General features: G+C 36.4%; 1 protein-coding gene across 1 annotated transcript in view; it reads right to left on the bottom strand.

Annotated features, from left to right (window-relative positions):
- The window catches only part of CACNA2D3 (calcium voltage-gated channel auxiliary subunit alpha2delta 3), a gene marked incomplete at both ends in the record, with an annotated part of 376,309 nt that overhangs the window by 68,182 nt on the left and 292,342 nt on the right, over positions 1-15,785 (bottom strand). The window contains 6 exons of the mRNA XM_084214355.1: positions 11,171-11,251; positions 11,816-11,937; positions 13,090-13,185; positions 13,543-13,636; positions 14,670-14,785; positions 14,938-14,983. Coding sequence (XP_084070481.1) covers positions 11,171-11,251; positions 11,816-11,937; positions 13,090-13,185; positions 13,543-13,636; positions 14,670-14,785; positions 14,938-14,983 — 555 coding nt within the window. The remainder of the gene's footprint in view (positions 1-11,170; positions 11,252-11,815; positions 11,938-13,089; positions 13,186-13,542; positions 13,637-14,669; positions 14,786-14,937; positions 14,984-15,785) is intronic.

Here is a 15,785-nt window from a genome sequence, read left to right as displayed (position 1 = left end):
TTAAGGCTGAGTGTTTGAGATCATGAAATCTTGATGTAGTGAGTTTAAAGTATCTCACCATCCTTTACCAACTCTTGATGCAGTATTATACCAAAACATGACCTATGATGCACATACAGCCAGTGGCTGACAGGAGTGATGTTCTGCAAAGAAAAACAGAAAATAGCCATCTAACCTAGTTCAATTAGTTACATTTGTACTATCCTAGAGAGTACAAATTACTATTCAACTCAAAATGTATACAGTTGACAAGCAGTTTTCAAACCAGCTACTCTATGCACAGCCACTGATAACAGAAATGTGTTAAAAGCATTTCCAGAAATGTGTTTTCAACTTTCCAGAAAGCCCTAGAAAGCAGCAAATAAATATTACATTAATTTCCTAACTTAGAAAATAGGAAGCACCTTGTTAACTATTGCATAGAGTTTTTTAATTACTTTGTAGGGAAGAAAGAAGAGAGCTGAGAAAATGCTGAAGAAAGAAATGCTGCAGTGCTTTGGACAAGCCCCAAAAGGAGTACACAGAGCATACCTGAAGACACTGCCTGATATCCTGCTGGCTTGCAAGCTTGCTACAGACTTTTCTGAAGCCATTTATTCCCAAACCCTCACACAAGTGCTCCATTTTGCAAATGCCATGCTGCAGATGCAGCTCCCATCACAGTGCTGCCCTTCAGCAGGAGGATAATGTAGCTGGCATGTTTACACATCCTCCCTCTCAGAGGGAACATTCAGCTGGATTCACTCAAGGCTCCATCCTTGCTCTCTGCAGAGCTCTTTCGCCATCAGAGAAAATCAGAGCCAAAACTATTTGAATATCATAAGTTTAGAATTCCGCAAATATTTTGAGTATGCAGAGGTAGTTATTTTAATGGTTCTTAGAAATTATTTTAAGGCAACCAGCAGAGATCAGGAACTCCATTCACCTTTTCCAATACTGGATGAAATCTATTTTAGGCTATTTGTGGCAGACATCTCCTGTGTCCCCTACCTGTCCTCAGTGACAGGGATAAAGAGCTGTCCAGGTAGCCAATGCAGAAATCAGCATTTTTTATAGTAGGGAGGGAAAAGGCCATGGAGCAATCTGCAACAAGGGCCAGGGGAAGCTGTGTCGTGACATTTGGAGATCTGCCCTCCCCTTCCAACAGACAGATTCTGAGATCAAGCTCTGTAGCTGTCCCAGTAACAGCCTCAACTGAGTAATGGGCTCTGTGGCAGGAGTCATGTAACCCTTGCTCTTATCTACTTTGTAATAATTGCAACCTAAATATTAAAGCTCATTCCTACATCTGTGTTACTTTCATGTCCAGAGAAAATTAAGCATCTCAGTCTTAATCTAAATCTAGCAGATATTGAAAACAATCAATTACTGTCTGTCTTTTCTTTCCTTTTTTTTTTTTTTAACTGCTAAGTACTTCATATAATTTTTAGGCTGTGTTCATTCTTCTCTGTCCTGAACTAAATAAACCAAGGTGTTTCAATTTTTTCCTACAAGACCACATTCTCCAAAATGCTTTTTTCCTCCTGCATTCCTTAGAACCTTTTCAGTTCTTTTACATTTTGTTTAAAATGTGGTATCCTAGACTGGGAACATTGCTTCACCTGAGGCATCATCAGCACAACATTTTTAGAATATTTATATTTTCTAAAATAGCCTAATATGTAGAATATTTGTACTAAGGCTCTTTAATCTGATCTCTTGATGTTTACTTTTTTTCCTTGTAAATATTTGGTAAAGCTTAATGAATAATGTAATCTACTTTCAGAACTAAGTCATTTAAATATGTAAATCTACATTTTTTTACAATTTTATCCATTTACTGCCACAGCATTTTGTAAAGCAAAACACAGCTTTTCAGATAAAGACAGAAATAAGACAGAATTGGATCTTACTGCCCGTTGGCCCAAAAATGAGTTTGGGGCCATGCCAAATCACTGCTTTTCCACAGTTACAACCTAAAATGAGCACAGTTGTACTCAAAGTGTAGATCCTGAGATGAAAGCTAATAAACTTCCAACTCCAGAGAGATTTCACCCTCAGTGTTTCTAACAGGCTCAGACACAGCAGTGCAGCTTCCATCACAGATCACTTCACACTTCTGATATTTTCAAGCAAAAGAAAAGCAAGAATTGAGTTGATATTTCCTAGTCAGGAATAACCCAGAACATCTTCCTAGTCCTTAAAAAATCAGACCTAGCACCAAAAACCTTTCAGACTTTCCTCATTGTATCATCATTCATATACTTTAAAAAAAGAAAAAAGAAGAAGAAGGAAAAAAGAAAATGAGGGAAAGTCAATGAAAGGTGCAGCAACATTTAAAGAAACTCATTCTGAGTCACATTGAAGATGCTTTGGGGATTTTCATGCACACACAAGGCTGTAAATTGATAGGGAGTTCTGCCAGAAAGCAAAGTATTAAGTATTTCCATTAGTTCCCTCTGCTGTGGGAACAGAGCAAGCCAATCCATGCAAAATCTGATTCTATACTGTCTCAAATGTTTTTTCCCAAAGGAAAAAAAACCACAAAAAAAACCCCGCACATCCCAACAAAAACAAACAAACAAACAAGAAAAAAATCATAGGGAAATTTTTCATTTAATGTTTATTAGTCTGTATATCATATTTACCATGGTAAAAGTGTTTGTAATTAGCAAATCCACTCATTTCTAATGATAAAGTAACAGCAGAAAAGGAACAGAGAGAAGTATTAATTCAATTATTTGATAAAGGTAAAATATTTATTTTTCAGTAGAGGAAACAGAATTTTCATCTACTGATAAATAGAGATAAAAGCCACAATTTATTGTCTATAAAAATTATTGACTACAACAAGTGGAAGACTGAATATAGGGACTCCCCACAGAACTGCCCTTAATTTATAAAGCTTAGCAATGGACATCTGCCACTGAAATTATTTGTCTGCACAGATTTATTTTTCAGATAAGGTATCCTGAGAAAGCTTTGTTGTCCTTCCAGCAATCTCATGAGAGTATTATAGTAAGCACAGTATTTTTTTCTAATCTCTTTGAAAAGCACTCTTCCCCATAAAAGTCAACAAAATATCAGGACATGCTACTCTGCAAGGCATTTGCAAAGGCAGGGAAAGCACACATTGTTACATTCCTGCCTTTCATATAAAGGCTCATTCTATTGCTTTGTTTACAGAAAAATTTTGTAAAATTTCATTTTAGAACAAAAATTGAAGCCTATAATACATCCATGTTCCTTACAGAAAATGACCAATAAGCATCTATATTGAAAGACACAAAGTTTAAACTGAAACATAATTGCTTGCCATATTTGTCTTTCCATTGATAGCTTGCAAAAAGTCAATCAAAATTCAGCTTCATTATTCTCTAGTAGTACAATCTCCAGACAAAACCTGGATCTCTCTTCTGGAATATCAAAGTAGCACATTTAGTGACACTACACATAGCTTATCTCTGATTAACAATTAACAGGAAAATAACAACCACGACAATAATCTAGCTTTGCTGCCCAGGAGACAAGGACACACAGGCTTTAGTCAAGCATCCAAGAAGGATGCCTACTTTTACAACTTGGATCTTTTCATTTGGCCAAAAGTGGCATAGCAACCACAGTCTTCAGGTTCTTGGTATATCCTGAGTTTGTATTACCTGAAATGTGGCTTCACGTTCCTCAGATCACAGGGGAAAAGACAGCAACAGCAGCCACAGTAAAGCACAGCAGGGGAGGAGGTGTAGGAATCAGAAGCCCGCAATGAACAAACCAAAAATACAAACTTGACAGCTGTCTCAGTGGAAGCTGTGCTTGCTGTCTCATACTGATTGCACAGGGATCCCTCCATGGTTTAGGACTATGAGCACTATGTGCTCAACTCTTTTGCAAAGGCTCTCATCCTCATTTCAAGATAAAACACATGAGAAAACACTGTTATTGTTTGGAAGTATAGTCCACTGAAGGGAAGATAAATTAATCAGTTCTCAATACTTAAAAGGATAGCAATGGATTCATATTCATGATTGCAGCTTCATCCTTCAACCTTGTGCAGCATTATTTGAAGTTATTATCCAAAGGATCCAGCAGCTCATCTGCTGCCTTGTTCTGCTTGATCTGCAATCAGGGATTTATTTTGCTGGCAGCAGAATTCTTTAGCAAATTTCCCCTAGAATCTGATTGCTGTTAGATCACAAGAATCTTCCTCCTCCACAAATGATGTAGAACTGAAACCCAACTGACCAACCAACAAACCCTAACAGCAAAGCAGAAGTACAGAAGCAAAGAGCAGATGCTCTGTGCCATTTTACTGTACATATTAACTGGGATACATCTGTCAAAGTCCTGGATTCTCTAAGAACAAGTGGTGAGGATAGCCAAGAATTGGATAAATATGGGTTAAATTCTCAAACTAACACCAGCTGCCTCAAAAAAGCAGAAGCACTATTAAACTATTCCACACACTGATTCTGTGTGGTGAAAGGAACTAAGAACAAATGCAAATGAATGTAAATGTCTGAATTGTGAAATGTCACTAACTTCAGCTCCCCTGTTCAGCCCATGGAAAGGGACAGGACTTCACCACGTGCTCCAAAGCATCCAGTGGAGGAGTTTACCTCTCTCCACACTCCTCCTCTAAACCATCTTTCCCAAGCAATTTATCCCAACATGTGAGTTGCTTAATGTTAGGCTGTACAAATAGACATCTCAGTTTTCCTAAAGCTGGAAACATTAGTCTGTATACCAATATTAGATTTATGAATACAAAAACAATATTCAAAATGAACAAGAAACTCTGGAAAAACATGAAGTCGTGGTTTTCACCAAAACATGAAAAACATTTTGAGGGATTTGCTAAATGCTGCTGCTGAATATAATATTCTGTGGCTTATAATGGGCAGAAAAAAGTTAGGTAAATCACTCTCCTGCCTGACAAGGAAAGCATCTATTTTAGAATGCCTCAAAAATTTGGTTGGTGTGTCATTATGATGACATATTCATTTTCCCCTAGGCCTCTATATTAAAATGCAATTTTATAGATGGTATCATAAATTTTAAGGACTGTATATGGCATTGACATTTGCCTGAATGTTCTTAAAAATAATATGAAAGCAATACATGTGAAAAAAAATAGGAAAAAGACATCCAAGAAGAACAGAGCTGATGTATTTGCTCTTTGTACTACTGTAACATCAGCAGATTTCAGTATTTATGGAACTTTTACAGCATCTGTCACTCCTAGAAATATCAATAGTTCAAATTAATTTTGATTAAGTACTTGAGAGTCACTTTGCTAAAAGAGAGATGTGCATGCAAACCCAGTTTAAATTCATTTAGAAAAAAACCCGGATGAAGTCTTGAGGTCACATAGATAAAAATATTCACACACCAAAAAAAAAAGGGGGAAAAGGGGGTGAAAAACAGGTTTTGTGTCATAAAGGTGCCCTCAATGGCACACATATTTTCAGAAATAAGGTGCACATTTTCCCCCATGAGTTTTTAAAAGAATCTTCTATACTTAGAGCGTAGATCAGCAGAAGTCTCAGTTACTGAAAATCTGGTATGTTCACAAATTTCCCTTTTAAACTGCTGTCCTGTAGAGTCTGATCTAAACAGGAAGAATGAACACCTGAAGTGGGACCAGCCTCAATATGACTGATTTGTATTTTAAAAGTAATATGAGATTTTGGATCTTTCCTAATTTTAAGTTTTACTATTTTAAACAGCAGGATCATCAGGGTCACTTTCCTCTGGCCAGAATAGAATCATTCAAAATTGTGTGCCATTTCTAGCAAATCAGTGATTAAATTTAGTTACTATTTCATAGCTTAGCTTATGAATATAACCTAGAAGGAGATGCTAAATCATCAAGCTGATTCATTCAAAATACCTGAGGCCTTTTAGCATTTTGACTAGGAATATTTAACATGGAATAACTGATTGTATTGCTATACTAAAGTTGGGTTTTAAAGGTATATAAAAGGGAGAACCAAAAAAAAAGTGATGGATGAGGTCCCTTGCAAAAAAATGTCTCTCTAACCAGGGTTTGGAGAAAAAATCCTTGAATTTGTATATGGGCTGGTTATAAAAATAAAGGATCAAGTTTGAAAAGTTAAATACTGGAAAAGTTAAATACTAGATCATGGCATTACTTGGAACGGTTTCTTTGGGAGACTAAAACATAGCATTCTTGTTTGCATAATGAGTATTTTTGGTGAGAGCAGTTAAAATCCCACTGTCAGTGAACAGAAGAGGACTGACTGCCTTTGCCTCAGTAACAGTCCTATACCTGATACAAAGAATTGCTTATTATATATTAAACACAATTTAGTTCATATATGTGTATACACACACACATATATATAAATTAGTGCCATTTCTCTTTTTATGCAGGTTCATAAAGGGTAGAGTCAGAGCTATGGCAATGCTTAAATGCACATCCCAGGAAACCACTCTTGTGTAATAGAAAATGACTGTAAAATGCCTTCATCCTCACAGAACTGGAATACTTTCATTTCTCCATAATTTAGCTGCAGTAAGCTTCTCTTACTATAGTATTCTAGTTAAGCTGACATAAAGCATTGAGGACTTGCTCATTGTCAGAAACTACAGGTCTGATGTGCTGGTAAAGCTTTTTATCTTTTCAAAACAAACAAATTCAGCTACTAGTTGATTTGAATTGACAGGCCACAGAAGGGCATGTGCTAGGAGGGCTCATTTAGTGCTTTCTATTTTCAACTTTGATAAATAGGAAGTCCAACACAAAACTAACCATATTTAAAAAAAAAAAAAAGGCAGAAAATACTTCTTTATATATTCCTTCCTTGCACTTAGGTACCATACAAACAAAACTTTTTTGCAATTCTACATTTGCAACAATTGGTGGGAACAGTAATAAAACTCCACCTGTTTTTCTATCTATTTACATCTAATATAACACACCCAGAGAAGGCATGGCCTCTCCACTTGGCATACCTGGGAAGCATTTAAGATCTGAGTGGACACAGTTCTGGGTAATCAGCTCTAGCTCAGATTCTCTCAAGATTTAGTCCACTAGGATTGGACTAGATGATCTTAAGAAATCAATTCCAGCCTCTACAATTCATTTATTTTACTGATCTGCACAAAATGAGGCAAAAAAAATTCAGGAAAATTGTAATTTCAGCTTTTCTAAGCAGCCTTGTATTAAAGAAAAATGGACTATTCCTCCTCATCTCCTTCAAATTCTAAATTTTCAGTGACTGTCAGACTAAAGAATTTGCCTGTGCATGGTGTAATCCTTCATTCTTCTGACTCAGTGTCCAGAGCTTTTTACTAAGCCTGCTAAGGACTTTTCCAATGAGGCCTGAAATCCAGGTTCTGCTTGTTCAATGAAGAAATCTTCAGAGGACTTGACAATTTTCATCAGACATTTTCCTCAGCATTCTTTGATATTTTTATTTTCCCTAAGAAGATTATGTCAGTTGTGTTGCCTTTAATTAAATATACCAAGGAGCTAATTTTCATGTTTTCTGTGAACAGTGATGGCCTCTTTCAACAAGAGGGGCTTTTAAGGTCCTATATTGGACTGCAGCTTTGGAACTAAAATGCCTGTACAGGGAATTGCATTTTTGAAGGTTCACATATTTTGTTCACACTCAAAATCTCAAGAGAGAGCAATTTTTTGGCTTTTAGACCCTGCTTTGTTCCATGATGACTTTTGTTTGCTTGCTTCCATCCCTGTGTCTTCTTCAGAACTTTCAAGGTGGGCAGTGCATTTAATAATTTTTGTAACTAAATCATACTGATTAAACCATCATCTCTTGCCAAAAAATGGAAACAAACACATACACAGCACACAGAAATTTTATCCTGCACTTATCCAGATGCCTCTATGTTTGCCACTTGAAAGTCAGCATCCAACTCACCTTGCAGTCTCAAAGAATACAAGACTGGAATGGTGAATTCTACCGACATTAAGCAGAAATGTACTGCCCTTCCTGTGAGCATCATAAAACACAGTTCCATCTTGACTTGCCTCAATTTTAATAGCTAAATCACTATCAAAACTCAGCTTCAACTTTGTCACCCAGAGGAACACTAATGTTCCAAGGATCTCACTAAATTTCAAGACTGGGGTCTGGGGTCATTCTCCTATTTTTAGTTCTTGTTAAGAAGGGAAAAAAATCCACCATATTTTACTCTTAACTTTGTTACTGGGGCAGTTTAAAGATGCTCAGTATTTCAGTGTAATATTGATATAAAGACATGGCCACAGAAAACCCTCAGCTAAAGAAATTTTGAACAAAAATGTGCTCAAATCTAAAGAAAGCCCTGCATGCAGTACTACTCTCACTTCCCTCCTGCAACTAAACTGAACACAGCAATAAATATGATGCTACTACACTTATTTTAAAGATTTATGTATACACCTTTTATAGAAATTTGCATATATTGAAGTAAAAAAAAAAAATCACAATCTCAATTTCAAGAAGCATGAGAGGTTTTCAAAAAAAATCACATGGGCTTTTTGCCAAGAAGCAAAGGCATTCTGACAGGGAATTGGTATTAGTAGGTACAGATGGTGAAGCAGCAGTAACACTCAATTCCTCTGTAGTTACAGTTGCCAGACTCACTGATTCCAGGGTTTTTTGCCTATTTTATACAGTTGAATCTTTGCTATTTGCATTAAGTCTTAGACTTTTATATGAAATCTGTTATAAGTGATGGGTTTCCAAATAAAAAACACAAAACCCCAACAACAACAAACAAAAAAATCCCACTACAAATGAACAACAACAAAATAAACCAAATAACCCCAAAATAAAACAATAAACCCAAACCCCAGTCTATGGATTTTGCAGTAAGAGTTGGTTTTGTTCCTTTTTTCCCCTCTCATGGGCAGGAATAACTCAGTTTTCCATTTTATAACAACGTTCTTGTTTCTTTCTGCCAGATTTAAACTCTTGTAGTGATCTGCAATAAACAACATTCTGGCACAGCTTAATTTTCAGTCAAATCCCTCTAGGGAACAGAGTGATTTAACATGAAATGTGTATCCCATCCTGCTGCTTACTGTAATCTACTCAGACCAAATGGGGATAAGGAATACTTACTTTACACAAATTAAAATGAGATGTTTTGGCCAAATTTGAACTCCAATGGAGGTATTTGAAAACATTACCCATAATCTTACTTTAGTCTCCCAAGTCAAGCTAATAAAAACTTCAAACTTCTCCCATTTATCACTGCTCCAGTTTCTGCCTCCAAATCCATTTTACTTAACACAGAATATTGTCAGCCTTACAATATACATGCTGAGTTCTTTCTTGAAAGTTTTCTGAGGGAAAGTAGGACTCACAAGTCACATTCATGATCTTTAGGAGAACAAGAATACTGCATGCACTTCTTTGTCTCTGAGAGGCTGCAGCTGGGTCAGTGATGCTTTCATAGAAAACATGTGTATGGACCCAAAGAGACTTCCCCCCAAAAAGAAAATCACCTTAAAACATGCAATACAAGAGGGAAGGGAAAAATTATTCAAAACAAACTCTTAAAAACGCTTCATATTGTAAACAAAATATCTAGCACATAGTCTTTAAAGTTTACAGAACTAGAAATAAAAAACCACTGATGTGCTTCAGAGTGAAGGTACACTGCTCTTATTTTTCATGGCATTATGCTTTTACAGATACCATGGAAATCTTCTCCATGCTTGGGCATTAAAAAGCTTTCAAGACCTGTGCTTATTTTAGGTAGAAAGTATGGGCCCCAAGAAATTTTAAATGTTCAATAATAAACAGAATTAAAGGGGAAATGGAAACAACAATTGCTGTTCTCTTTTACAATTACTAAAAAACAAACAACCCCACAACTTGTTAATGGTGTATTAGAAGTAATAATGTGTGATACCTTCTCAAAGTCAAAACCAAATTGCAACTAATTGTGAGAAAAGAATAAATATCAGGATTCTATTAACCCTACACATTTTAGAGATGATGGAAAACTTCATGATGAAACTTTTTCTAACTCCAAACAACTGAGAATTCCAGAAATAACATCAACCTTCTTCCTTGTACAGTGAAAAACCTCAATTACATCTTCAGCATTTTGCAGGTAACTGCATTGACATAACTTTATAAAAGCTGTTTTATGCTTTAACAGGAGTATGAAGTCAGAATTAAGATTTCATGAAATGTTATAGAGGAGTTCAATAATTTCTGAAGAATGCATCTTGTGGATTGGAGTCAGAAAGCTGCTTTCCTATTGACCTTCTAAAATCTTTTCTTATCAGTGGAAATATTCTGTGTTTGAGGAAATATTCTGTATTTGAGATTTCCCAGTTTTTTGGCACATTCTTGTTCTTTCAGTATTTTATTCACTGCATTTTAAATACTATTTTAAATGCCAGAAAAAAATTAGGTGGTTCTTGCTTTTGTGGTAAGTATCTAATTTTTCCTGAGATAAGAGAGCTTGGATTCCAGCAAAATAAATCATAAGGTTTAACAAAATTCTTTCCTTCTTCAAGGTCAGTAACAATTGGGAACTAGAAAAAAACTGGTCAGATAAACATCTGAACTTGAGTTAGGAACATCCAACAATTTCAAAATTACTTACTCTCAGTTTGAAATCAGTCTGTTTTATCTCTGTTCTGTAGCTGCCACACTTCACCTTTTAGTCTTTAGGTAGTGTTATACTCTTGCTGACAGACAGTAGAGCTTTGTTATTCAATTTCTATGCTCTGAACAAACCACATCTCTGATATCTAGACAAACTCACCACATTGTATTCTGTTATAAAACAATCCTGTTATAGCACAGAATTTTCAACCATGAAGCATGGGTGGAATATTTACACATCAGATAGCCCTTTCTTATATTTCCTTTTTCTTATCATAATAATCTGATTTATGATGATATAGAATTTTGTCTACCAAAAATGCTTTACAGATAATGGTCATTTCCATAAAGTCAAACTGAATAGCTCACAGGGAGGTTTGAGAGTCAATTAATAAAGGCTCAAGTTCTTGGGGAGAGGAAGCATTAAATGCTCTCCACACTGAGTCATCCAATTATATTTTATAGGTGCAACTGCATCTTCCTCTCTCTTAAAAGATCTGATAGCTACATGTGCTAACCCAAAAGAGAAAGTGAGAAACTCATAAACTGATTTAAAAAAAATTAGCAACTTGTATAAACTACAACAATTGTACCTGCAACCACTGGAGATTTCCTGTCATCCAGAAGCTGAATAGCAGTACTGGCTGTCACCACATTGCTCTTGTTGGCAGTTTCTGTGGGGTGCATTAAGGGGGAAAAACATTGAAACCATCTATTGCAAAATGAGGAAATTCAGGGTGTGTTTCCCCCTTGGCTTTAGATAACAGTCTAGGTGGATATAGTGTTCAGAAAATAAAGCAGGCAACATCACATATGCACAGAACATACTGGCACTGGCATTTTAAATTCCCCAGCATGCCAAAAACAAGCTTCAAACACTGAAATGAGCCATCAGATTTTGCCTCCCCTGCTAAAAGGGGCAGTGAAGGTGACAACTGGCAGGGCTTCTCAATAATGTGGACATTTACTCTGTTGGACTTGTGCTGCTTAAAATAGTTCAAATGTAGTTCTGCCTGTACAAATACTAAATTAAAAGTGTCACACCACACTTTGGGGTTTCACTTGCAGCCCCATGAAACACACCTGGGTCAAAGGACCAGTGAAGCAGCTGCAAATTTCAATGCCTAGTTCAGATCAATATTTGAGATCAGCTACAAAGCCCACTCTCTAGTGACACTCTTGGGATCCTTTCAGCATTATGCATGGTTCAGAATCCAAGGAATGACAAAATTACAGACCTGTGCTGAATGGGATTGAGTAGACAAAGCTCCCAGGTATTTGTTCAGCAGCTCTTCTGTACCAGAGTGGAAAATGGTCAGCATTAAAAATGTTCTCCTTATCTTCAGCTGTCAGGAAGTCTCTTGAGAAAAAAGAGAGAAAGAAAACAATTGTTGTTTGTTGCATAGCACATAATGGTTTCTAGCTTTGATCAAAGCTAGAAACAAAGAAAAAAAACAGCAATCTTTTACAAAAGAAAATGGTTTAGCACAATTTTTCTAATAATACTTGCTCAACAAAAGAGATAAATTTAGTTACTAATAATTATTTGTGACACACAATAACTTTTGTTGTTGTGAGAGACATAAAAAGCACTAAAATCAGTACCTCTAAGTACCACTGAAATTGTTTTTACTGATTTGTATAAATAAAAAACGCTTAAGACTAAAAAGCCTTTTTCTTTCAGCACAATATAAGAACTGTGAGCTGCACAAGGTGGAAAAGGCACTGGAGACCTGCTAGTCTGTTGCCACTGGCATTCACTCTTTTTTACCTAAGAAAAGGTAATTTTCAGCCCATGTTCAAAATACTATGTAGAGGGTGGTAGTGGACAACCAAATCCTGTATTCCTCAATAATTTCAGGGAAAGTTGACAGAAGAAAATTTATGTCAAGAACAAGTATAATGTCCACTCCATTGTTCTGCTTTTCTGTCTGACAGTGACAAATTGTAGTGCTGTTGATGTCACCTACTTGTACAAAAATACCTGTCCTCAGATAATCCCATGGAAATTTATCTTCAATCAAGTTAGTTTATCAATAAATATCAATATCACAGATTTTCTTTTATATGCATAATACCTCCAATAGCTTACATGTTCTCCAAGGACAATGGGAAACTCTTGCATGATGAGGTCTCCTGATTGCTCTTTCACCCAGTCCAATTCTGTCCCTTGGCTTTATTTCAACACCAAAAATATTCTCCACAACAATAATGCAAAATCCCTGAAAAAGCCTACAGGTATTTGTTTTCAGGTGGTGTAGTAAAAGGTGTAGCATGTTTGTAATTTGCTCTGAAGAAGAGAGATGTGAGGCTGCAGGTGTGTGTGCAGTGAAAGCAGATTTATGGGCTACAGGTGTAGAATAGTTCATTGTTCTAAATGTTCCAGTCAAAGAACTAATTTAAGGGATCCTAGGATACCTTTCTAACTTGCTCTGTGTAAAGGCTTCATAAAATAAACTAATTTTTTTCCTCTCTTTTCTGCTCTGGCTGCCAGGCACAGTTTGTTACTCACTGGTTGGTCAGCTGCTCTGGCCCCACAAACAGGTTGATCCGAGAGAGTCCAGTCCGTGTCCCGAGGAAGGCAACTTCCACCCCCTTGTCAGAGTTCCTGAAACACAGCAGAGCACAGGCAGAGCCAAAGCTTCAGACAGCAAACAGATAAAGCTGCTTCACTGCCCCAGAAAGCACAAATGTACACATCTTTAAGATTATTCCATGTATAGTTCCCTTATTTATCGAACAATTTCACCAGTTTTATTGTGGGAATTTCAGCTAATCATCATGACATACTCTGTAAGATAAACACTTCACATTGAACTCAGACTTGGTGGCATTTAGGATTAGAGAGTTAGTGTAATATTTTCATGGATATCAGGATTTGGAAGACATTCCACCAGTTCATTAACATAAATAATAAAAATACAGCCATGACTAATGAATAATGATGGACACAAAGATAACTTACTCTGATTTATTCAATGCTAGACTGGTCCAATAAGCTTCAATTGGTGCGCTCACAACAGCATCAAACAAAACTTCCTGGATCAATTCTTTATCACCTACCACAGAACAATAAAATCAGTAAATGTATGTGCAGATAAAGACTTTTTTTAGATGACTAAACAATAGGTTTTTCTTACATTTTTTTTTACCTGTGATATGCTTTCAAACTTTTTGCACTACAAAACATTTACTACATAATATTACACTGTATTTTACCACAGTGCAGTTTTTCACATATAATTTCATTGCATTACCAACAATTTTAGGTCAAAACCCAATGATATTCCCCTTCGTGTAACTCATTCATGTATATATTATTCAATGCTCATGTCTGCCTGTGCCATAAGGTTACAACAAGTAGGTCTAGTAACAGTCACAAAAGCTCTGCATTCCTGCAAACATACAGAATATGCACCATCTGAATTTTTTATTCTGTTTTGCAGTTCAGAAATGCTAATTGCAGATGCATCCTCCCTAAAATACTCATGAAATATCAGGTATATTCTTTAGAGGTGTGAACCAAGGATTGATTCCCATCAGTCCTGTTTAATTCATAAACCAGATGGGGTGATAATTTTGCATAGTACAGCTACACCATCTGAACAGAAACTTGAATGTTTGGTACAGGCACCATAAAAGTTGAAAAATTGTATCATAATACTACAACTAATAATGCATAATTAATTCTAATAAATAATAATATCTTTAATGATACCCTGAGAAAAGCACAAAACATATGAAATTGCAAACAACATCAGCCAAGCAATCCTATCACTGGTTGAACTAAGTAGCTTTGCATTTTGTGGAAGGTCAGGTATGACAGTTTTTGGCTGGGATAAGTCTGCAAATCCACATTTAACCAAGTGCTTGCATTGGAGCAGGGGCTCCTTCACTGGTTGAGCTAAGTAGCTTTGCATTTTGTGGAAGGTTAGGTAGGACAGTTTTTGGCTGGGATAAGTCTGCAAATCCACATTTAACCAAGTGCTTGCATTGGAGCAGGGGCTCCTTCACTGGTTGAGCTAAGTAGCTTTGCATTTTGTGGAAGGTTAGGTAGGACAGTTTTTGGCTGGGATAAGCCTGCAAATCCACATTTAACCAAGTACTTGCATTGGAGCAGGGGCTCCTTCCCTGTGAGGTAGCGTCTGATTGCTTCCAACTGAGTCATCTGCCGGTGCTCAGGGTGCAGGTCAGTGTTGCAGTAGGACCTGTGAACACGTTGTCAAAACAGTAAAAGGTTATATGTACAAGCACAATCTTTCTTTGTCTTTGAACATAAAGAATTGGGCTCTGAAAGCACAAACAATATGAAACCAAGGAGGGTAACAGGCACTAATTTCATGCTTTATTTAAGGCTTACCATTCGTCGGCTAAAGATACATCAGGGTGTTCTAAATCATGTAAACCTGTAACAGGAATAACAATGGATTATTTAGGGAGAAGTCTGGGTAACAGATGGTTATTTGCATACACTCCATAATATAAACCCTTCTTGGAAAGTACATTATTACCATAATGAAATAAATCACAGTAAACTGTGTTCAAATGCACTTCAGGGTCTAACAAACCGGCAAAACTAGTTAAATCAGATCTAAAACTGAAAAGGTATGAAAAAAATTTTGTGCTGATATGTTTAACTTATGTGAGTTACTCACATAATATATTTAAAGTTTAGAAGACAATTTCAGCAAAGACAAATGCAAAATGGTAACAGACTCCTGTTCATACTCCCTTGTTCTCTTTGGCCAGTAAAGTTCTTTATGCTAAAATACACACTTCTCATTTCATGTGAGCTGTTCTCCTCTCTTATAAAGCAAAAATTCATTAAGGACAATTCCCTCAAAACCTAAGCACACACACAGCCCATGAACACAAACAGCAATTTATGGGATTGTTCAGAAAAGGTTTTTTGTACTAACAGGTCACACATATGCTTATAAATAAGAACCATATCATTAGTTATATAGCACAATAAAAATGTACTTTGGCAATTTTAAAAACTCTTAAACCACTTTTCAATAGACAATAAGCAAATAGGGTTCAGAAGGCAGCATCTGGGTCTAACCCCCTGGAGTAGACAATGAAAAAGGACAGAGCAACCATGACCAAGGAGGGCAGGGATGCCAAAACTGGAGCTAAAACTGTGGTCCCTGGGGAGGACAGTGAGATGAAGTGAGAGAGAATCAGTGAAGGTAAGAGTGGGAACTG

This window comes from Fringilla coelebs (assembly GCF_963513975.1).
Source record: "Fringilla coelebs genome assembly, chromosome: 13".
NCBI classification, from domain to species: domain Eukaryota; kingdom Metazoa; phylum Chordata; class Aves; order Passeriformes; family Fringillidae; genus Fringilla; species Fringilla coelebs.
This window is presented reverse-complemented; position numbering and strand designations above follow the sequence as displayed.